This window comes from Chroicocephalus ridibundus, chromosome Z (assembly GCF_963924245.1).
Source record: "Chroicocephalus ridibundus chromosome Z, bChrRid1.1, whole genome shotgun sequence".
NCBI classification, from domain to species: Eukaryota; Metazoa; Chordata; class Aves; order Charadriiformes; family Laridae; genus Chroicocephalus; species Chroicocephalus ridibundus.
This window is the reverse complement of record NC_086316.1, coordinates 19865474-19890229: the sequence shown is the minus strand read 5'-3', so window position 1 is coordinate 19890229 and position 24756 is coordinate 19865474. Positions and strand designations below refer to the sequence as shown.

The following is a 24756-nucleotide window of genomic DNA, read 5'->3' as shown; positions in this document are numbered from 1 at the left end:
ACAGAAAAGATTTGTACATAGTTTTACACTTTCATAATACTTGGTAACTTTGCATACCTTCTTACAAAAACTCTCTTCTCCTTATTTAAAAAATGGTAACAAGAGCACATTTCAGACGACTTCTACTAATGGACTGTAAAGTATAGTGTAAGACTTTTCATGTGCCCTGTGCTGCCCCTAGCACAAGGCCACCTAGCATGCATGTAAAATACACGTACCACAACACGTCCAAGTATCCTTGTTCAGACCTAAGGTATTCCAGTGACCGGCAAAAGCCTCAGGGACCACACTCTGATAAACACTGATATAAGGGAAATACAGATTCGCATGACAGATTTTTCTGACTTACTCAAACAGGATGAATATTCAACCTGTGTCAAGAATACTAAAATCACCAGGATATGAGGTGGGCTTCTGTTTGCTTGAAACAGCACTACTATACAACTAACTTTTTAATCTTTTTATCTTTTTGGAAGGACAGGAAGATTCTTTCTAGTGGGAATGGAAAATTACCTTGCTACACCAGTTAGTGTTCTTAACTCCCTGAGAACAGTTTAAAAAAAACACAAAACAAAACAATTTAATGATGAGAATTTTTCATAAACACAAACACATGGGAAAGTCAGTGTTTGGAAAAAAAAAAAAAGAAAAAGAAAAACCTAATAATCTGGGCTCTTCCTGGAAGTTTCTTAATGACACAAAATAGAAACTGGGTAAAAGGACAAGTACGAAAAGTAGAAGGAATAAAGAGCTTAAAATATCCCTGCCAGATGTTTGACAGACACTATTCTTTTGTTTAAAAACTATACCTTCAAGCAATTAGTTCTCCATCAGGCGGCTGCCAAGATACCAGATCTACAAGACGTTGTGTAACTATTCCAGTATTAGTTACTAACAACTTAAGGCAGTGCATGAAGGTGCCTGGAAAATCTTCTTTGTTGTAACAGAACAAGTGCTCTCACATTACTCATCTATTTTAGGTATGGTACGTTTATTGTCCATCCATTTAGAACTTCTCTCCTATACCAAGTGCTGGTTCTGCTGGGGGATTCCCTTCTGAAACTTGCTACTTTCTTCTTCAGTATCCAGCTTTTTCATACCAAACACACATTTCCCCTCCTTATGAGCTCTCCTTATTCCACATCCTATTTCCTCTTGTCCGACACACCTCATTACCCACCTATCATTTTTTGACTGTTACAATATTTAGAGAATTACCAGCTACATCTCTCTGCCCTTCCTTCCATCATTCTTGTTATTTCTGGACCACTCAACAAGCAATCACCTTAACTGCCCGTTTGCTTTATATCATCTGGAGTTCCTATTTTATCATGCAACTAAGTGTGAGTTATGCTCTCTTGCTCCTATGCTACTCATTTCCTTTGCAGCAGTCCCCCAGTGACTTTTGCCTTGGGATGATATCCCTCTTTCATTCCTTTGAAACAGTTGCTATTCAAAACAGTTCTTACTAGCCTCTCATATCTCACGCAACCAGTCTCTATACACACATCCCTTCCTACATTAATATATCTGTACGTGACCTCAGACTTCTTCTAATGTGCTCTCATTAAATAGCAAAGAGGAATCATAGAATCATTTACATTGGAAAAGACCCTTAAGATCACTGAGTCCAACCATTAACCTAGCACTGCCAAAATCACCATTAAATCATGTCCCTAAGCTACATGACCCACATCTACAAGTCTTAAATACCTCCAGGGATGGTGATTCAACCACTTCCCTCGACAGCCTGTTCCAGTGCTTGAGAAGTCTTTCGGTGAAGAAATTTTTCCTAATGTCCAATCTAAACCTCCCCTGGCCCAACTTTAGGCCGTTTCCTCTCGTCCTATCACTTGTTACTTGGGAGAGGAGACCAATCCCCACGTCAGTACAACCTCCTTTCAGGTAGTTGTAGAGAGTGACAAAGTCTCCTCTCAGCCTTCTTTTCTCCAGGTTGAAGAACCTGAGTTCCCTCAGCTGATCCTCACACACTTGTGTCCAAGACCCTTCACCAGCTTCGTTGCTCTTCTCTGGACACGCTCCAGGACCTCAATGTCTTTTCTTCTAGCGATGGGCCCAAAATTGAACAAAGTACTCTAGGTGTGGTCTCAGCAGTTCTGAGTACAGGGGGATGATCACTCCCCTAGTCCTCCTGGACACGCTATTTCTAACACAAGCCAGGATACTGTTGGCTTTCTTGGCCACCTGGGCATACCATTGGGTCATATTCAGACAGCTGTCGACCAATATCCCCAGGTCCTTTTCTGCCAGGCAACTTCCCCAGCCGCTGTTACTGAAGCCTGTAGCGCTGCATGGGGCACTTGTGCCTCAAGTACAGGACCCAGCACTTGACGTTGTTGAACCTCATACCATTGGTCCTGGCCCATTGATCCAGCCTGTCCAGATCCCCCTGGAGAGCCATCCTACCCTCCAGCAGATCAACACTCCCACCCAACTTGGTGTCGTCTGCAAACTTTCTGAGGGTGCACTCAATCCCGTCGTCCACATCATTGATAAAGACATTAAACAGAGCAGGCCCCAATACTGAGCTCTGGGGAACACCACTTGTGACCGGCTGCCAACTGGATTTAACTTCATTCACCACAGCTCTTTGGGCCTGGCCATCCAGCAAAGAGTATGCCCACCCGAGCCACAAGCAGACAGTTTCGCAGGAGAACGCTATGAGAAACAGTGACAAAGGCTTTACTAAAGCCCAGGTAAACAACCTTTACAGCCTTTCCCTCATCCACTGAGCAGGTTACCTTATCATAGAAGGAGATCAGGTTAGTCAAGCAGGACCTGCCTCTCATGAACCTATGCCGACTGGGCCTGATCACCTGCTTGTCCTGTACTTGCCACATGATGGGACTCAGGATTGTCTGTCCCATAACCTTCCCAGGCACTGAGGTCAGACTGACAAGCTCCCCGGATGCTCCTCCAGCCCTTCTTTTGGATGGCATCACATTCACTAACCTCCAGTCTAATGCACCTCCCCGGTTAGCCAGGACTGCTGATAAATGATGGCAAGTGGCTTGGTGAGAGCACATCCACCCTTAGTACCCTTGGGTGGATCCCAACGGTACAGCTGATTCTGAAAATAATGATGATAGCCCATTATCACACTAAAAATTTTGAGAGGCCATCTATGTGACCATGTCATGTGTCATCTATGATGACATCATAATGCCTACAAATTTAATGGAAAATACTCCCCTAACCACTTAGAGATTCAGATATAACTTGGCATTTACTGGTTGCTCTATGCCAGTGATACGCTGTATGTATTGTTTATGTAAAAAATCTCATTTCCGTTTGCCTTGCTCCACCACGAGCTTTGAAACACTGTTTTCTTTAAAAGAGGTGGGCTTTCTTGGGAACACTTCCTTTCAAGACAAAAAAAAAAAGTTGTTTTAAGATTTTTAGTTTAAAAAGTATTAAGAATTATACTGTGGCAAATAAGTTTTGTTTTCTATTGGTCAGTTTTATTTTCCTGGCTAGTTTTCATTCTCTACTGAAATGAGCAAGGTTAGAATCTAGGGAAACAAGCAAAGAACTCCTGAACTGCAGAAGAAAAAAAGAGAACAAAAATAATGAAGGAATAAACACAACTTTATAGACATTTTAAAGCATGTTTGGAGATTTTTATTTGAAACTGTCTTATTCTCATTATTACAGTTATTTGGAAACCAAGTAAGCCAAATCATAAGATGGCACTCTTGTTCTAAAATAGCTTCCAAAGAGCTAGTCCAGATTCACTGCTTACATTTGCACCTTACCTCAACACACAGTATGTTTTAGGATATAGACAAGCCCCAATTCCAACATTTGACTCATGAAAAACAGTGAACAAAAATTCGCTCACATTTCACTCCTCACTCTGAGCTCCTGATCCTACTGGAATTTTACTTGTTTCTGCCCCTAGTTGGGGTAGTGAATTTTTGAGACTGAACTCTTTCACACTGTTATCAACTTTAAAGACCTTGCAGTCTAACTTCTCACCCTACCAAGCTGCTATACACTAATATCTTAAATTGGTAGTTGTCCAATTAAACTGCTGAGAGCCAGTTTGTATACAACATTTCCTTGACCACAGATAAAAAGAATTTATACAGGTCTACAAACACACAACAAACTAGCTTGCAACACAACTGAATTAATCCAACCAGATCTCTAGATAGTACACACAATCTTAAATTTGTGAATTTAAGAGCTTATTTTTAGTGTCATGGAAATCTCAGTATTGAGCTTACTGGTGATTTAAATAGAAATTCTCCAAGAGGAATTACACAAATACTCTGCTGGACCCAATTTTGACCTGTTTACTCAACACAAAAATTACAGAATGGAAAAGCATGAGTCTAAGTCAGATGACTGCAGAACAGAAAAGACACCAGAATAAAAATGAACAGAATATTTGCATTCTAAAAAAATGATAACTGATTTGCATTCTAAGTAGTTAGTTTTGAATATATATATACACATGCACAGAGATTTAATTTGGTATTAAATGCCCTATGAATCGCGACACATGTTTGCAACAGAAATAGCGTAATGGTAATTTATTTTTTTCATATAAAATCAGTACAAGAATTTTAAATCCCTTCTCTTATATGATTTAAAGGACAATAAAAAGGCTACTGAATTTAGCAGCTGGCCACTTTTGTGCTGAAAATCCTAACTAAAAAACTTTTCCCTTAATTGCTCTTCACTACTGACCTCTGCAGCACAAGACAAACTGAAAAGAATTTTATCATGGCTATACCAATCGCCAATTTGCAATGAATTCACGATTGAGTTGTATTCTCCTTCTAGGAACCTCTCCTCCCCCAAACCCCATATTCTATTAGGAAAAAAATCCAACGCTATCCCTTCCCTTCTACACCCATTTCAGCCTTGCTTCCTTCTTCATTTGGCAGTAAGCTTCAGGCTCAGCAATGCAAAGGTTGCAGAAAGATGTCTGCAATGACAGCAGTAAGCAATTAAGCACGTGTACTGTAATAGAACCATTTTTTTAAATTGTATTTTATGCATGCATATATACCCATAAATTACATCTGATAAAAGACTATACTGTGTACTGCAAGTATCTCACAGTTCCTTTAAAATAAAAGTTACAAAGTTTCCCATGACCATGTTTGCATGTTTTTTTCATTATTGTACACTACCACACCAAGAAACCACAGATGTTTTGTTTTACGAGAGCATCTTACTAGTCTACGTGGCCTACCACACACACTTTATATAAACCACTTGAGCTAAGGAAAAGTTTTCATTTCTATCCTGAAGTACAGTAGTTTGATAACGGCTGTACACAATATTGCCAGAAGCAAAAAACTGCATAGTTTGCTGTGTTTAATTGCTTCAGTAATCTGCTGAAACAAAATCTGTGTGAATAGCAGATCAGAATTTGCTGTTAATATTAGTATAACTGATGATGTGGCAACTGTAGAAACTTTAGAAACAGCTGCTGGAACAGTTCCTAGGGAACAAAAAAAAAGCCACAATTCCTCAGAATTCTATCTCACAGAGTATAAGTTTGGAAATTTCATAAGCTTTCAAAAGACCTTTTCCTTAGGACATTTACATGGTCTGTAAAAGAATGTCAGTAATTTAACACTTGAACTGTTTTAAGCAGAATTCAAGCCCAATCTAGCACAGTTTTCCCCTCCTTTAAGAAACTGTTGTGCTTAGAATTATTTATTAGTAACACAAGTAATGCAAGAATTTTTACATGCATTTCCATAGAGCTAAAATGACTGCTGCCAAGTATTGCAGAGTTTAAAGAGAAAGTCCTGTTTGCTTTCTAACTTTGCACACACTTGGACTTTATAGAAAAAAAAGTAGTGATTTGCAAGTATACTGAGAAATAAACTGATGGAACACATTAGCTATTTTGTTTTGAATTGTGTATAAGTTTATTTTTCGTCAGTTTTCATAACTGGTTTATATGCCTTTCCAAGACTTTAGACCGTTTTCAGTGACATATTAGAGACTGTATGACCAGCTTCAAGGAAGTATTTAAAACCACGTGCAAGCCGGGGATACGGAGATTTTGGCAGTGCCAGGATACAGCCACAGCTGACGACAGAGCATTCTAAGCACCTGTACTTTTTCAAAAGTATCTAAGTGTTAGCCACTTTACCTTAACAATAATTTTGAAGTGGTGACAGATGAACCTAAAGCTGACTTAAGTTGCCCAAAAGACAGAGTCTCTCTGATCTATCTTAACCATACTGATAGATAGCTTAGGACCGTACTAGAACTGGTGTCCACCATCTGAGGAACAGTTTAGACGTTGAGGCACTTATCAGAACTGAAAAGCCTAAAATTACAGACCTTCTTCAACGTGAAGGAGTCTAGGACAAATGCTTCTACTTCCACAGAGTGACTTGGCCAGCATGACAGATAGGTGCTGGAACAAACAAGGCTGATAAGCCAGAGACAAAACAGCAAAAGGGAACTCATCTGTAGACCAGCAAGAAGAATTTCCTTGGGGGTAAAGAGTTCTGAGTTCCAGTATTTCCTTTGAGGGAGCTCATGTATTTTATGTTAATTGTTGGATAAGCAGCCTTTGGAGCACTGCCGAGGACTTTTCCTACGGAAACGCTCACACTGGTGAAATACATGACCAGACTCCCCTCACCCCATAGAATCTCCCTTTTTTCCCTGGACAGTAGCCCAGCGTTAGTATTGGTTAGTATTTGTGATTAGTGCACTCTGCTGGTCACTGAGATCACAGGATTCCACTCAAACTGAGGGAACCTACACACCAGCTTTCTCAACTACTGGAAAATTTTTAGCAACTAAGCCATTAAACAAAAAAAGGCAGCATTTTCCCCATCAGACAGAGGCATGCCTTGAAAGAAGGCATAAAATTTTGAATTATGAGCAGTAAGACATCTCACAGCTCAGTCCAATACCGGATAATACTGGTCAGATACCTCACCTTATGCCTTACCTCCCCTTTAGGCAGCTATAAAGTCCGCACACAGGAATATTAAATTGCCCTAAAGGAACTCCTGAATTTCCACGTAGCCCAGGGGATAGTACACGAAACAGATCTTTGGGGGTAGCTACTTTATTTCAAAGAGAAGCCTGGATCACCGCACTGGGCTGGCTGCCCAGTATTTCAGACTGCTTTAAACACCATAGTGCCTGCAGCACTCAGTCGCTGTTATTTTGAAAGTTTCCATATAGGATTCTTTTTCATCACTGGTAAAGAAGATCCAGGAATGCACTTAAAAATATCACAATATACCTTATGTAACACTAGACCTTTGGATAATATACTAAAAATTGAATGTTCACAACAGCTTCTTCATGCTAGCGAAAAGCAATTTCCAAGAAAACCCAAGAAAGAAGGCCTAAGTGTTCATTTCTCTGATTACTGTGGGAAATACAACTCCTGAAAATTACATCTTGCTTTACTTATTACTGGACTGCAACTTGTTTTTAAGAGTTCTTTTGCAACAGGTAAGAGACTAGGATTTTTTTTCCCCCTTAATATACCCCTGGTCACATTTTCCAAAAATAAATATAAACTTATTTAAATATAACAGTGAAACTATAAGAGTCTTCTTTCAAGTTGATTTGTAATTACTCTCCAGTGAACTTATTATGCAACATTATCAAGATCAGAGAAAAGTAAGGGCTCCTTTGGCTTCCTCTTTGAACCCTGGAGTTCTCCTGCCCTTGGAGCCTTGACCACTAGTTAATTTCCGTAACAAACACCTCCTGAACAACATAACTGAAGGTCATATAATCATCCTGACTATTTTAGGGTTTGCTGGTTGAACACCCTCCCCAAATCTTATGTTGATTTCACAGAAATGTCACTGCCTAAAGACTGAAGTGAAATGAAGAACATCACATTTCTACCAGCCCCACAAGCCAAGTGACCAGCTCACTGTGGTGGAAGAGGGACAGCCCATCTCCACTGCTCTTCCACACGCCTCCCATTCATCCCTGGTCCCATGTTCCTGCTGTTCTCACTCCCTCTAAGACCATGCTACCTTAAATCAGTAGCAGAAAACTACCCTAGCAAAAAATTTATTCTGCACACAGAAGAGGGAGGCACGACCATGTGGCTGGAATGGGTGAGCAGCAACAGAGAGTGAGAAGCCCCAGCTTCAGAAGCAGTGAGTCCAGCTGCCCATGAAACCACAGTCAGAGAATCAATCCTCTGGGGGCACGCCGCATGTGTCTGAGACACCACATACTGAACTGCAAAGCAATTCTTCACAAAAAGGCTTATATGAAAGGCCTTTTAATGTTAAAAACTGCCGCAGTTTCTATAGCCTAAAATGGTGTGTGTGTGTAAGTCATGAATAAGAAAAATCTTGAATTATATGTCTAAATTGTCATCTTAAGTCAATGAAAACACAGAGAGGCTTGTCACATCTGAGTGACGTGGCAGTCATAATGGTAAAGAATACTGAAAATAAGGAAGATCTTAAGTAACTGCAAACAAATACCATGGAGAAGTCTTAAACTCACTTTGTATGAAATGTTTCTCTGCAAAAATGGTTATCATTCAACAACTAAAAACCTTTAAATTAACTTCATTTCAGATCAATTTAAAATTGACAAATATACAAGCACGATGGACCTACTGTATCAATAACAGAAATATATAACGCACTATGGACTCTTATGGGTAAGTAATCTGGTTTTTTACATTTAATGCACCTTAGAAAAATCATGAAGCAGTTCCTGGCTATACAGGTCAATTCAGCTTCAGGAAGAACGCATGACCTTCTCAAATTCCTCTCTATTCTTTAACAATTCCACCTGATATGCCAGTCAGACCATGTTTTTTTCACTGCTACGCAGAAGCTTTGGTCACCAAAACTGATTTACTTTTAAAAGCATATACCTGGCCTTTCAGAAATTTGTGAATGAAGGCATGCATAAACGCAGCTTCAGTAACTGTTTTTCTACTTACATCCGTTATCTTAGCTATGCCTGACCAATTAATGACAAACATGACACCTACCCATGCTACACCAGGCCAACCCAGCCTTTATAGAAGTATTTGCAAATGAACATTTACTTCTGGTTGCACTGTGATAGAAGATGCAAGTGTCACAGAATTACAGAAATAACTCAGACTGCAGTTTCAGACTTTCAAAAGCTGTATGTCAGTCTGTCTTCACAAGTTAAGGTCATTTCCCATGGCTTTTTGTCTGATGTTTTTCATAATAAGCCATACTATCTATCTCTGACTTTGCTCTACATCAGTGTAAATCCTTATCCTTATGTCCACATTGCTTTCTGAACATATCATTCATTTAAATTGCAGTCCAGATAACTCAAAGGTCAGGATGTCAGTCCTAAATCTAAAGAGTAAAAGGGCCTGTGTATCACCATATTGTGTACCACAACATAAATTTTTGGGACCCAAAACACTACTGAGTGGAATCCAACACCTTGAGCTTCATTACTAAGCTCCCTACATAGCATTTTTTAAATCTGCACTTTGTTTAGCAGACTGAAAAATGTGCATGCACACATATTACTCTGAAGATATTCTTTTATCTTGACTCTAACTTTTAGGAAAAAAGAAAAAGAACACTTCAATTGTGGATGACAAGTGTTATGTAGACATCAGGTTTTATTACCTAAAAAACATAACTTTGTAAATAAAGCTTAATCTTTTCTAATTCACTAATAGGTCCATAACATTTTTATAGTGAGAAATTACTTTGGAGGGATGCCATTATTAGATACAAATTTAAGACAAAAAAATCACCTGGTACCAAAGTTTCCATGCCCAAAAAAGTTTGGCAAATTAAATTCATATGTCCCATGGACAGAAGCAGCTCTCAACTCTGAGAAGATTTAAAATTGCTTTACATAATATGATGCGTTACTAATATTCAACTTCAGCGATTACAGCACTCATATAGATACAAACTCGAACACTTATTTTTAAAACAATTCATACAGACATCATTTGCATTAGCTTCACGGTCTTTCTTCAACTTAATTCCCTGAAGCAGTTGTAAGAAAAATTTAATTCAAAAAAAAAGAAAAAAAAGGAGGCAGAGTGATAACTGTATTTGTTGCAATTATATGATAGTGTTAGCAGAGTATGACTGTAAAAACAGAACATAATTTAAGAAGCACGGGTTCTGAAAAAAACATAAATCTGGGTTGGATCTCATTCAAAAGCTTCAATTTCACACTACTGTATATGGCTGATCAACAACAATCCTTTTTCACATTAAACATGAGCTATCTCCCTTTAAACTTGTCCTCGTCCATGGCTGTTGATGATTATGTGCTGCCATCTAGCAAATGTTTCCAGAAAAGCTTAATTTTGGAAGCGATTTTGTGACAAGACACCTGAAAATTCTTAGAAAGCTTTTTAAAATAGGAAACACATACAAGACAGAAATAGTTTTTTTAAAAAGATTCCTTCAGTCTGCATGCTTATAAAATTAACCACGAGCACGAGATGAGAATACAATTAGGCTTAATACAGACAAACCCCAAAAAAGCATGATCATATGCAGTCGATACATAATAATTTTAAGACTGAACTTTTTAATTCTACACATTGTTTTCCCTTGTGTAAAAGAACATGATGAGTAGAAAATGGTAAGAAATACTGCATTCTTCTCTTCTTTCTCAAAAGCTCTAGTCTTCACTGTTTCACTTTGTTCTAGCTAATTGCAGTCTTTACTTCCTCCCACCACCAACTCTGTCCTGGGCACAGAAATCAAAATGCAATAATCCCTTACAGGAATGGGATGTCTGAATTACAAAAACATTTGTGTTTTTTAACTCTTTTCAATCTTAGTTTTTCAGTCATGCAGTCACACTGAAACTATACCTACCACATTATTAAATTACTTAAAATTACTGCACCTTGCTAACTGTGAGTTCTGCTAAGATCTTGCTTTTTCTGTTATTATCTGGGTATGTATGCAACTAGAGAAAAATATAAAGAACATTTATACACTCTTGGCACAATACCTGTTTGTTAACATGGAAATAATGAGCTTCTGAAGCTGTTCCACAGATATAAACAACTTCACATGAAAAAATAAACTAAATTATGGATAGAATGTCTGAACTGATTATTCTGTGAATAGCTGAATAATTATGACCGATTTCTTACATTTTTCTGTCTTATTTCACTTCATCACAACAACTGCAATTCCCTCTTTCTTTCATCCAGGATTCTTACCGCTGCACAGTAATTTCAGATCCTATTCATGCAGTCACCTAAACAGTATGACATTTTCATTCTTTGTTCCCTATTAGATCAGAACAGTTGGGAGCATATTGCTTCATGGAAGCACTACTCTTTAACCAAATGATAATTTTAGAAAAAAAAAACCCCAACTTTTGAGGTCTCTACTCCTTTCCAAAATCTCTGAAATTAGTCAATGAATTCAAAAGCTGTCAGAAAGGACACAGACATCACAGTCCTTTATTTGTCTCATTTCCTTTGTGTATTAGATTTTCATAATAATAATATTATTAAACTTCCAAGTTTCTTTAGTGATAAGAAGTTAAATCATCAGCCAGTTAAATGTTCTTTAATTTCAACATGTGTACACTTTACTTCATTATAATATTGGAATCAAAGGCTTGATTTTTACACTGTACTAACAAAACTTTCCATTAAGAGTGAGAGGGTTGTTTTGTTGGGTTTTTTTTTCACCAGGACAGTAATACCAGAAATAAGTCCTGCCACTGAATTACACTGAAGCTACCTACTCCAGTGTTTAGTAATTATCCTTGCCATTCAGAAATAAGCTACACAAATATCTCTTATCTGTACAAGCAGATGCTGTGCAGCTTTTACCTATGACAATACAACTTACAGGAATGCTGTAGACACTCCAGAACAAATAAGTTTTTGGACATCAATAACTATTTTTTTGTTAGTTACTAGTATCAAATATATAACAGGAAGTGATGAAAATAAAGGTTAATTAGAATTAAGAAAGTTGTAAATTCACATTACTGAGAAACACTGGTCTTAAACTATTTGCTCTTCCTGTAAACAAAATATGAATCAGTAAAAAATATTTTGAAACCCATCATCCTAGAATTTCTTAAGACTTCATAATTTTGGAGGCCATTATAGTTTGTGATATTAATTAATAGCAGAAGTCTGCCTTTGCCAGAATTAAAACCTGGAATAAGAAAATATAAGACAGCTGAATTTATAAGGCCTTACACATAACTACTGTAAAATCAGCTAAGACAAACAAGTTTATCAGCTATACAAAGGTCACAAAGTTCTTCCTGCAATAACTACCGTCATGCCTATTTGATATAGACAAACGGGGGAAGACGTTGGTTGACTGTGGAATGCCAAAGGTACATAGTATATACAGCTGCTTTGTAATGACAGTAAATTTTTCCCTTAGCAAATTGTAAGAATACACAAGAAAAATCCAATAGTTCATGTAAAACATTAGACTTTCAAAAATCATTACTGTATTGATGCTCAAATTCCACCATTTCACCTTTATTAGAGGAAGATAAGTATCTCTTACCAGTAAAATATGTTCTTAAAAGGGAATCTCAGTCATAAATACAGAGGATATCCAGGTATTGGTACAGAAAATATTTATTTCAGATTTTATGACTTAGGGTCATCAGAGTAATTAATACAGCTCTGATGCTTATGAAAAGGCATAGGTAGGTGTAGAAATGGAAAAAATTGCTTAACTATTCACACTAGGTCTCCATCCTACTCTTAGCCAGCCCGACCTTCTGTCCCTCTTGATTTCAGTCTCTGTACTACCTTACATCTTGGACAGACCTGTATTTAGAGAGTGTCTACTTTTTGTCCGAGCTGTGATGAAGCTTTAGCTGTGAGAGCTGTGATGAGCTTTAGCCTGGAGAAGAGAAGGCTGAGGGGAGACCTTATTATGGCATACAAGTATCTAAAGGGTGGGTTTAAGGAGGACGGAGCCAGACTCTTTTCATTGGTTCCCAGTGACAGGACAAGGGGCAATGGGCACAAGCTAGAACATAGGAAGTTCCGTTCAAATACACGGAAAAACTTCTTTACGGTGAGGGTGACAGAGCACTGGAACAGGCTGCCCAGAGAGGGTGTGGAGTCCCCTTCTCTGGAGATTTTCAAGACTCGCCTGGATGCAGTCCTGAGTAATGTGCTCTGGACAATCCTGCTTTAGCAGGGGAGTTGGACTAGATGATCTCTAGAGGTCCCTTCCAACTCTGAAGTTTCTGTGATTCTGTGAAAGCTCATACCTCCAGAAAATCTAAGAAACTTACTTTCAGCTTCCTCTTAGGACAGGGTGATGTTTGAACTGTAAGAAGGAACAGCGTCTCCAGTGTCCTTACTGAAATTTTTCAATATTTCATACAGAAACTCATTGTATTCTGTCTTTTTCTGAAGAATTGTTTGGTCATTCCTCAGTCAAATAACACTTCTTTTTTTCATCCCTTTTTATATGAGTATTTCTTTGGTGAAAGACTATGAATCACCACCTGAACTTGATCAATCAAAAAAATCCCTGCTTCAACAATGAATGAAATACTCTCTTCTTTCCTTGGTGATTCACAGGCATATTTCAATGGGAAATCACCCACAACTGAACTTTTGTTAATAGCAAGGACAAAAATCTTCCAAGAAATTACCAAGTAAATATCCATATTTTATGTATTATCAAACTACAATTTTTCTGACAAACAGACTACCTCTTACTAAATTCCTGACTTGCAAATCAATCTTTCTCAAAGTTACTAAATACCTAAAACATAAAACTTACTTTAAATACAAGTATAATCTGAAAATGCTTGCAAAATCTGTCATTTTGGTTCTGCTGATGACATACAGCAACTTGAACCATACTGTGAATTATCTAGGAATTCTGGAAGCACACAATGCTATCTGCAGAGGCTGATACAACACATGCTCAGTAGAACTGTCAGCTACACTTTAAATGTTGCAGCAACAGTTTAAAGAGGCTGGTTGTGTCAAACATCATTGAACACAATGATTTGCAAATGCGCAGTCAACATCCAACACAGTTGAAACACATATAACTCATTTAATTCATGCTACAGAGCGGGGAAAAAAAATCCGAAAGAAACATGAAACACCAAACTTCTCACAGAACAGGAAAAAACTAGTTCTAACCCATTCATTTCTCATTCTGAACCCCTCCACCTCCAAGGAAGTCGGGCAACGCCATGACTTTACTATCCGGGAGACAGGCAGCTGAGACTTTGGCAGGTCCGCTAGCAATACCTGTAAAACTTCAGCGCGAACACACACACAGTAAGACACGACATGATATGATGATGACACGATTGACGCTCAATGACAGGACGCTGAACCGAAGCACACGCGCCGACAGTTGTGTTGGGCCCCCCTAAAGGTAGTTTACTTTCTTCACAAAGCCCTTTAGCTGAGAGCCAGCACAGTGCGCAGCGTCTCCCGGGGGGTCGGAGGCGGCCCTCTCAGGCCACATGGCGACAGTGGCAGCCGGGGCCGCAACGGGACCTTCCCTACCGCTTCCACCGGCCCTGGGGAGACGCGGGTCCGGCCCGGCCCGGCCCGCTCGCAGGGGGACACGCCGCCCCCGAGCTCTGCCGCTTCCCTCCCCTCCCGCTGCCCCGGCCCTCTCCAACGGCCGCTGCCCCGGCCTGGCCCTCCCCGGCCCAACCGTCCCCAGCCGGCCTGCTCCCACCGCCACCCCAGAGGAGGCGCGTGGCTCACCTCGTTGTTGAGGTTCAGCACGGGAGCCATAGCGCCGGCCCCTGACCGCAGAGCTCCGCCGGCCCCCGTCCCGGCCCGGCCGGCGCCGCCGCCCCTCCGAGCTCTCCCCACGCCGCTGCAGCGGCAGCGCGAAGCGAAACCCCGCGCATGCGCCGTGCCAGCCCCACGCCAGGCTGGAACTCGATGGTTAGAGCCTCTCTAGGCCGGCTCTCCAAGGCCTCGGTCCTCCAGGCCCTCCCCGGGCAGCGCGCCGGACACTTTCCGTTAGAAATGAGGGTAAAAAGGGTTTTCTTCTGGTTCTCGCGGGTGAGAAGCAGGAAGAGGATCCGGAGTGGCGCGTCGGAGGCAGCTTTTTGGAAAGAGCTCACCTCGCATTAGGTTAAACCTGAAAATTCTCGTTGTTGTGGTGTATTTTATGCTGTTGCATTGCATCATCAGCTGGCCGAACCAAAGAGATGAGAAGATGTACACCTCTAAATCCTCGAACTAAAGAGACATCTGCCCTCGGAATTTTTTTAAATCTTAGAAATAATCTGAGATTCTTGCTTTTTTCATTTTGTTGCTGCTGTTACAGAATTAGCCTAAAAAAGATTACATGAGTTGAGACTTTGGTTTATCCTCCCCCACTCCGTTTCCTTATCATAGAAACATAGAATCATCTAGGTTGGAAGGGACCTTTAAGATCATCAAATCCAACTGTAAACCTAGGACTGCCAAGTCCACCACTAAATGATGTCCCTAAGCACCACATCTACATGTCTTTTAAATACCTCCAGGGGTGGTGGGTCCACCACTTCCATGGTCAGCCTGTTCTAGTGCTTAAGAACTCTTTTGGTGAAGAAATTTTTCCAAATATCCAATCTGAACCTCCCCTGGCCCAACCTGAGGCTGTTTCCTCTTGTCCTATCGTCTGTTACTTGGGAGAAGAGACCAACTCCCACCTGGCTACAACCTCCTTTCAGGTAGTTGTAGAGAGGGATAAAGTCTCCCCTCAGCCTCCTTTTCTCCAGGCTAAACAACCCCAGCTCCCTCAGCTGATCCTCATAAGACTTGTGCTCCAGACCCTTCACTGGCTTCTTGCCCTTCTCTGGACAACTCTGCCCTTCTCAGCACCTCAGTGTCTTTTTTTGTGGTGAGAGGCTCAAAACTGCGCACAGTATTTGAGGTGCAGCCTCACCAGTGACGAGTACAGGGGGACAATCACTTCCGCCATCCTGCTTGCCACACTATTTCTGACACAAGCCAGGATGCTGTTGGCCTTCTTGGCCACCTGGGCATACTGCTGACTCACATTCAGCCAGCTGTTGACCAACACCCCCAGGTCCTTTTCCACCAGGTACCTTTCCAGCCACTCTTTCCCAAGCCTGTAGGACTGCATGGGGTTGGTGTGACCCAAGTGCAGGACCCAGCACTTGGCCTTGTTGAACAAAAACAGCCTCCCTTTTCAAGCTGCTTTAAAATTTTCAGACTGATTTTTCCATTTTTGCAGAAGGCAGAGTATGGATTGTGCAGAAATTAAGTTGTCTGAAGCTTTAGCACTGTAAAATTTTATGTACACAACTCATTTTAAGTAGCTGTAGTGAAGTGGAGCTGAGCATGTGTTTCGGACTTTGCAAGATTTCAGTCTGAAAAATTTGGCAAAGTTTCATCAGAACTTTTCCTCATTGTTTCCAGTTTATTTTGCTAGAAGGAACTGTTGATTTGAATTGTTAAAAATATTTTTCTATTTTACTGAAATGGGACTTTTACAAAACTAATGCCTAAATGTAAGCAACTCAGCATGTCTAGAGAATGAATCAGTTATTGTTTCATTTTACTGTTTATCTGTTGCAGTATTCAAAACAACTGAGATCATATTTGAAAATATTTGTGAAAACCGTTTTAAATATAAAACCTTTTTGTTTATACGAGTAAAATCAGTTTCAGGAAATTCTTTGGACGTTCACCAGCAATTAGCTGGCCCCTGGATGGCACTGTTGTGCCTGGAATTCTGCTTTGAAGTCTGAATGTTTAAACAAATACAACTGTTGTCAGCTGTCTCTGTAATGCATTTTGTCTGCAGGATATAGCATTTATCTCTTGTTATATTTTAATGTTTAATTTCTTTCTGGTGCTCAGGCATCTCTTGTAAGTGAACTGCAGCTAAATCACCTTTGGCTGTAATTTTGTCAAGTATTACAGGCAAGTGGGATCAGGCCAGGCTAGTCTTTCAAAATAAAACTTTCGAGTTCCATTTAGGATGTCTCGTAAAGTGGTCCTGGTTGTTCAGTAGCACTCTAGGTTTCATTTGGATCAATATAGAGCCAAGTGAAACTACTTTGAACCCATCCATTCATAATGTAGTAATGGTATTTTGTTCCAACAGGTGCTGAATTTCAGGTTAAAAATATAGTTGCCAGCAATGCTTTGGCTCTAACTGCAGATGATAGGTATTTACCACAGCTGCTGTTTTGGAAAAATTCTGACTTGGGCAGTTATATCCAGCCTACCTAAAGTCAGCCGACTGCTGTAGAGTATTCTTTGCTTTTTAGTACCACTGATAGCAAATAGCTGTGGTGTTCTATATGAGAAGTAGCTGCATTTGATTATGTCTGCATATAAAGCGGTATTCGATGTGATGCATTCAGTACAGTCAATATATTTTCAAAAATTAAAGAATGTGTTCTCATATCTAGATTGGATTTGTAGGCACCGAGTGTAAAACTGGAATCAGAAACTCAACAAGGAAAATCTCTTCCAAGGAAAATGAAGAGGTGCTTCCCTTTGTCAGTGCAGCCTACTGGGTCATAGCTTCAATTTTCCTTTCTATATCCTCTGAACACTGAAATAACTTTCTTTGGAAGTTTCTTATAGACCATGATGACATACATGGCCCTTCTTCATCCAACAGTTTTGTTTTCTTGTTACTCAGTCAGTCACTGATGAAAATATGTATTTTTGTTACTTTCATCTTTTTAAACCTCAGTGGCCTTCCGGAGTTTAGAACCGCTGTGCCTCACAGCTGGTTCGTTGTCTCTTTGTTATACTGTTTTTTGACTTAAATTTATTCTAAGTCAAGATTTTCTTGTCAGCTTGTCACAGTCAGGATGCTTTGAGGCATTGCCCCATATAACACTTTCATACTTTGATGCTTTGTTCTGACCTTTCTTCCTTTCATGTCAGTATTTCACTCAGCTATTTTGGCATGCTTTCCCAGTGCTTGAACACATTTTTCTGGACCATATTCTCTGCTTTGGGAACAGCTGCCTGTGTGTGCACGTGGCAGGGCAGCATGTATTTGTAAGACATAACATGTTGCAGAAAAATGCAAGGGAGTCGGGATGGTAAGCTATGCAAGGAAAAAGGGGGTTATGACTGGGTCCCATTTCCCTCCCTTTATTTTGGCACTCTCCAGGTCTTTGTGATGTGGCAGCAGCTGTGCAGACCATCTTGCAGCTACATCTGGCCTTGATCCTAGAAGCCATGCATATAAGTCATGTTTTTGGAGTACTTACTGAAATTTGTGATAATTGCAGACAGTTGCACTCATATGCACAGTACAGAAGTAATGAAATATGCATTAAGTGTGTTCTGTATTGCAAATGACAATACATAAACTTTAGCAATTTCAATTAATTGTTCATGTTTTATTGACCAAATTTAAGAATTTAAGAAGTTTCATAGAAAGAAAATGCCAATAATGTTAACTAGACATTGAGGAAGACAAAACCAGAAGGTTTTGTACCTTCCTTGTACCTTCTTGTATAGCAGCCTGTGCTCTTACTTTTCCCAAAGGAGTTTCTTTTTACTAATACCAAGGCATCTCTTCTGGGCTTGCTCCCTTTCTTATATTGGAATTTTTTTTTCACTTATAATACAACTTAAAGGATCTAGCTGACATTAGGATCCAGTTTTTTACTTATCTCTCTACATGTGTGTAGTAAGAGAAAATTTCGTCATCACATAATAAGCAACTGAAATAGACAGGTAAACTACTGAAACTGCTTCTTATAAAAGGGAAAGGTAGGACATAGGCATTACTAAGTGATTTATGATGGGTTACAGAAGAAAACAATGTGCATTACACATTTCAATTTAATGTCCCAGGTTGGAGTTCACCACAAGATCATCTTTCCAGGCTCCGTTTTTCATATACATTAAAATATCTATTAAATTCAGAAATATTTTTGAAATTTAATTGCTCACAGTGTTGACTGAATGCTGAAAGGATTCTTCGTAGGAAGCAGTCTCAAAGTTAATTCTGCTTCTTTAATAACAGAAGGATATGATCACTTAGGATTCAAATACAGTTAATTTCACTGAAGAGTATGTTCTAGGGTGTACATAACAAGGGCAGTAGCTGGTAAGTATGTGTGAAGACACAAAAATTTTGAGAAGTGAAGAAAGTAATAAGAAAAATAAGTCTGTAATAACAAGAACCAATTTTTCTATTCTGTCCTAAAGGTCAAAATAACTAATCTCATAAAACATTTTTATAGACTACGAAGGAATTTTTTCATACATATTTTCAAATATTTTTCTTATGTAAACAAGAATTCACATTTCAATACGATAATTAAATTATTAACCACGTTCACTATATATTCAGATATCACTTCTAGTGTGTTAGCACACATTAACAAGCATTATGTATATATATATATGTATAATGGAAGGTCAGTTGCATTTTCTGACTAATCTTTTCCTAAAGAGCGTGTTCACTGGATTTTTGGTGTGAATTAATATCATTAAATCACCCATATTCTAGCAACTATGTGGCATTTACAAAACACACCCTTACAGAAATAGTGCAGTAGCATTTGGTGGCGTGTTGGCATGACAGGAATAAGATTCAGCTATAACTGGGCTCATACATACACATACGGCACAGTAGATTCTGTGTGTTGAGGGTATGATACAGAAACTTAAATGGAAGGCATTTCACATGTTAAGCATAGTCTTATTTTTCTCAATATGGTGGCCTAAGACTTTGTAAAAGTTTGAAATGTTAAGGGCGGGAGAGTCTAGAAACACGTTAGGAGTGTTTCTCCTAGAGTGTAGTAAGTAGTAAGTAACTAGAGGAGTAACATTGTCTGGTAGAGCAGTTTTTGCAGCTGCTTTGCAAGCAGTGGTTTCTGTCAATGTATCCAAGTAAAATTGCTATTAAAATGTGTTCCAGAACAGTGGCAGTAAGCACAAAGGTATAGAGCAAAAGTTCTTGAGAGAAAGGTGCCAGCACTTTAATAACGTTTCTAAGACAGTAAAAAACCTATTACAAATATATATATATTAAATATTCTTTTTTTTTTCAAACAATAGTAATAAATTGAAGTTCTTCAAAGTATAAAAGTAGTTTGACCTCTGACAAAGAAGAAAGAGCATATAGTAGTTGGTTTTCTGCAAAGAATTATTGCCTTCTTGCATTTCCTGGTTCAACGCCATTTTAGTGTATCTTTGTTCTCCTTTCCATACTACCTTGTAAGTACACAATGCATTGTGAACAGACACAAAAGTGCTGTTCTTTCACTTCAAATACTGTTTGCTCATATTTGAAGAAGACTCAAGCTTGTTTTGTTCTGAGTTGTCTGGAAGCCATGTGAATGTGGTCTTGATGACTGTTACTCTCTTGCATTAGTGAGAGGCAGACCTCAGGTTTGACACTGCTTGCTACCTCACCTCACTGTAATAACCATCTATACGCAGTTTTCTGTTGACTCCAGTAGTGTCTGGGAAAGACACTTGAAAAGTGTCTTTCCTGAAAGTGAAGATAAGAAGCTTTTATTTAATGCATGAGGAGGGCTGCAAAGAGAAGGGTGTTAAGGTGAAAATTACTTTCTAGGAAGATGTTCTATGTCGGATGTTGTCGTGGTTTTGGCCAAATTGGCCAATGGCCGGCAACAGGTGCTGCCCACCAACCTCTCTTACATGGAGAGAAGGAGGAGAGATGAAGAGATTTATGAGTTTAGAAGAAACTAAACTACTTCAATGAAATACTAATAATAAAATAACAATGAAAATAATTGAATAGATACAGGATATACAAAACTGTATTAAGCACCCAGGATGATGTCACCAGCAGACACTGGGAAAATCACAGACTGGACTCAGCAATGGGTGGGAACTGGATTCCAGAGTTGGAGTCAGGATCGGGATCAAAGGCAGATGAACAGACAGGGTCCTCCTCGGGCGTCATCCATTGAAGGAAGAGAACTGACCCTTTGATCCCTCAACTTTTATACTGAGCATGGGGCAGATGGGATGAAATATCCCTGTCTGTCAGTTTTGGATCACCTGTCCTGTCTGCTTTTCCCTGCAGGTGGGACCCCTCTGTGCTTTTCCGCTTCTGACCCTCCAACAGGGCAAATAGCGAAATTAGCTGATCTTGGTTGTTATAGCAATAAGTGTAAGCAAAAGCCTCTCTGGCACAAACTGTAAACACTGGTTTTACCACTCTGAGAATGAACCGTTTTCGACACAACATGCTGTTAGTTTCAGAGAGTTAGAAGAGGCCTAGCTAAGAAGTAAAATTACTGAACAGAAATTTCGCTCTGTTTTACCTCAAACCAGGTTCAGTGCCAATGCAGAGAACTGTTATTAGTCAAGGACATAGACTACTATGTGGCAATAATTGTAATACAAAAGTGGTAACAGAAACCTTGATGAGAATATTGGCTCCATGAGTGGGTAGGAGAGACTGTATGTTTGAGGTGAAGTCAATATGCCATAAACAACAAAGTTCTCTGAATATTCAAGGCCCAGTATAGGGGCTCTGATGCCCAGTATATGTCTATTGAAAGGATGGTGCTGCTGTCATTGTTAATTCAGGAAGGAGGTGGGAGAAATGGCTGGAGGGTAAAATTAGGGAAGTGGCCTTGTTGATGAATAGACCTGACAAGATAGCAGGAAGACAGGCTGAAACACGAGTTTGACTGAGCGGCGAGTTTCAGTCCAGAGATGACTGCAGAATTTGTGATAGCAGAAAAGATTACTCAAAGGTAAGATTCAGGGGGAGAAAGGGACAAAAGAGCAAGCTCTCTGCAATCCCTTGCAGGAGGATGACTTTAAAATCAAGCTGCAGAAGCACTCTGAAGAGATCCCATGAGCAGAAGCTGCATGAGCCTACAGTATCCAGATTAACAGTGTGTCTTGTCACAGCACAAAAACAACTGACATGCTGGGAAAGATGAGAGTGAAGAAGGTCTGACTCTTGCTCAGAGGGAATTTGTTGAAATTCAAGTAAAAGATGCACTGGGAGTGTATACGACTTCCAGGGTGAAAGCTATATAACGGATGAATCCAAATACCGAGTCCCTGGAAGGGAGTTTGGAAGCTGGTAATGGAGCTTGGAGATGGACGGGGAAGGGCTGTATGGGATAGTAGCTGGAGTGACTGATGGGATTAGTGGGACTGTACCCACCACTAATTGTTGGTGGGATTACTGTGTTGTAAAGAAAAACCTCCAGAGAATGAGTGAGCAAGGAAAGGACAAATTGTACAGTGAAACTGAAAGTAAGTGACGTCAGGAGCAGCATGGGGTCATTAGTGCAGACGGAAAGGTGTCAGTAGGCAAGTAGTTGAGAAACTCCTTGGCTAAAATGAAAGAGAATTTGTCATCTGTAGAATAATGTTATTTACTTATGTGAAACTATAAAATAAAGCACGGTATTTTAATTGTACTTGGACAACTTAGAATTTTTTTTTTCCAGAATTTAAATTTTGTAAGCATAAATTTTCTGCATAGGCCAGAAGTTCATCACACTCAATGTTAGCCTTTTAAGCAGGATGTTTAATCAGGAGTAAAATCAGCATTAATTGTCCCTTCCATTCCATTCAGTGGGAGACAGAGGGATACTTCCAGAGAGCACTTAAGCTTATCTGCAGTCTTCCTGCTGAGGATAATAGAAGTCTAGGATGACTAGATTCTTAACTTACTTAACTCAATTAAAAACTAGTTAGATAGGATGAATCTTCGCATGGGTGTCATTATTGTAGTTGTGAAGAAAAGCTCAAAAATGTGAAGAGTGTAACTGGTATTTCCTGTTTACGTAAGTCTGAAGTAATGAACAGATGTGATTTACTCCAGATATAAGATGTTTCTTGTGTGCTCCCCATAGTAATTTGAAGTCAGTGCTTGAGTTAGTGTCATCTTTCATCAAGTTCATGTACAAAAGCAGTTGGGGGATTGGAGTCTCATGGTATATTCCAAGGAGCATCTGACTAATCAAGCTTTCTCTCTTTTTTCTTTTCCCTTTAAAAGCAATCTAGGAGTTAGGTCTGTGGAGCTGAGAAGAATTCGGCCAGGATTCCTTCCTCAGAGCAGTCAAGTCACAGGAACTCACCAAACTCCACAGACCAGAAGGTGATCTGGTGGACTGTGCTCACTTTTAAAGTGAACCCTTAATTTGGTAATTCAAATGATCAGAGTTTTTCATAATCAGAGTTTGGAAGAGTACTGCTTTGGAATTGCATATTTGCACAATATAGTTAGGTGGTGATTAATGAGAATTCTGTTTCAGTATTGATATTAATGACAGTTTTGAGAAATCAAGAAAGGTAACAGACATACAAGAAGAAATTTGTAACAGTGTAAGTTCTCTGAATTTTTTTCACTCTCCTAATTAAAAATTGTTTTTACCAGAATGTGCAAAGGATTGGTAAGTTTTAATCTAAGCTTCTTAAAAGGATTGTTTTCTCATATCCTGTTCTTAAAGAAAACTAAATTTATACTAGAAAAAAATCATTTTTTTTTTCAGAAAAAACAGCAAAATGTAAAAAAAAAGTCTAGAATGCACTATAAGTCTTCTTAAAGTAATTAGTTAGTCACAGTAGTTCTTGGAACGATCACATTTTCTATCACTGGTCTCCTGGTTTTAAAGGAAGAGCTGCTGGCATTTATGAGCATAATCACTTGCGAACTAAAAAAGGTTCTAAAACGTTTGGGTTCACATGAGTGAAAGCTGCAATATTAGGTGCATGCTGAATTTTATGTTCCCATACACGTTCATAAACTGCCCTTATATGTCTTTACTGGGCCATCTGTTACAACTCTGAATAGGAAAGTATGGTACTTTTAAACCGGTAAATTTAAAGATACTTGTAACAGATGGATTGTAGCAACTTCAAAGCAGTAAATTCTACTTGTAATCCTGTGAGTCCAATCAATGGATACTCATTTGTAGTATCCATTCATTGGGTGAATGATGGAAAGATGAATGCATCATTTCTTTCATTAAAATGAGCAAAAGGTTAAAACTAAATTTTGGATAGTCTGTCTTCAAAACATGGCTTATAAAACAGGCTGCTTTTCATTTTATACAGTTTAGAGGAACAAAAAACCCAGGAGATTATGATTTAAAATTTTGTTATGGGGTTCTGGCTTAGAAATAGTTTACAATTAGCCTTAGAAAGCAATCTGAAGCTAATGTTAATACCTAAACACAATTTTATGATGTAGCTTTGAGAGTAAGAGTGTGTAGTGGAAATTCTGACTGATGAACCTGAAACTGCAGCAGCATTACCAGAATCATGCTTTGAGGTTTTTATAAATGGATATGAAAAATGCAAATGAAAAATTAATAAGTCTTTTTAATTTACAAGGTTGTCAAGCACAACCAGCAAAAAGGGTTTCATTTAAAAGCACTGTATCATTGCAAAAGAGTACGTTATGTGATATACCCAGAGTTTACATAACATGTGATCGTTTGGCAAAGATTAAATTTACTGAGCTTTCAAAGCCACAAAATGATGGAAAAAATCTGGTGTCTATCCAACGTCAAGGCAATTGTTGAATATTTGTTGTGAAACCAGTAAAAACTGGACATAATTTCTTGAATTCTGAAGATTTAAAATATATTATTTTTCACCTCAGATACGTCTTTTCTCTATGGTGGCAATGTTTCAAAGTAACATCAGTGGCTACACACTAGTTTCTATATTCAGTTTGAAGACAAGTCATTTTGATATGAAAGTGATGATAACGAAATCGCTGCTGTAATATTTATGTTAAAAACACAGATATTCCTTATTTTTGAGCTTCCAGGAAATTTATGCTGCTGACTCTATGT

At 39.1% G+C, this 24756-nt stretch overlaps 1 protein-coding gene across 1 annotated transcript in view; it reads right to left on the bottom strand.

Moving 5' to 3' along the window:
• SRFBP1 (serum response factor binding protein 1) overlaps positions 1–14872 on the bottom strand; it is an 85238-nt gene extending 70366 nt beyond the window's left edge. Inside the window, exon 1 of the mRNA XM_063319952.1 lies at positions 14714–14872. Within this exon, the coding sequence (XP_063176022.1) occupies positions 14714–14743 (30 nt within the window). The 5' untranslated portion in view covers positions 14744–14872. The remainder of the gene's footprint in view (positions 1–14713) is intronic.
• Positions 14873–24756: the final 9884 nt, after the last annotated feature.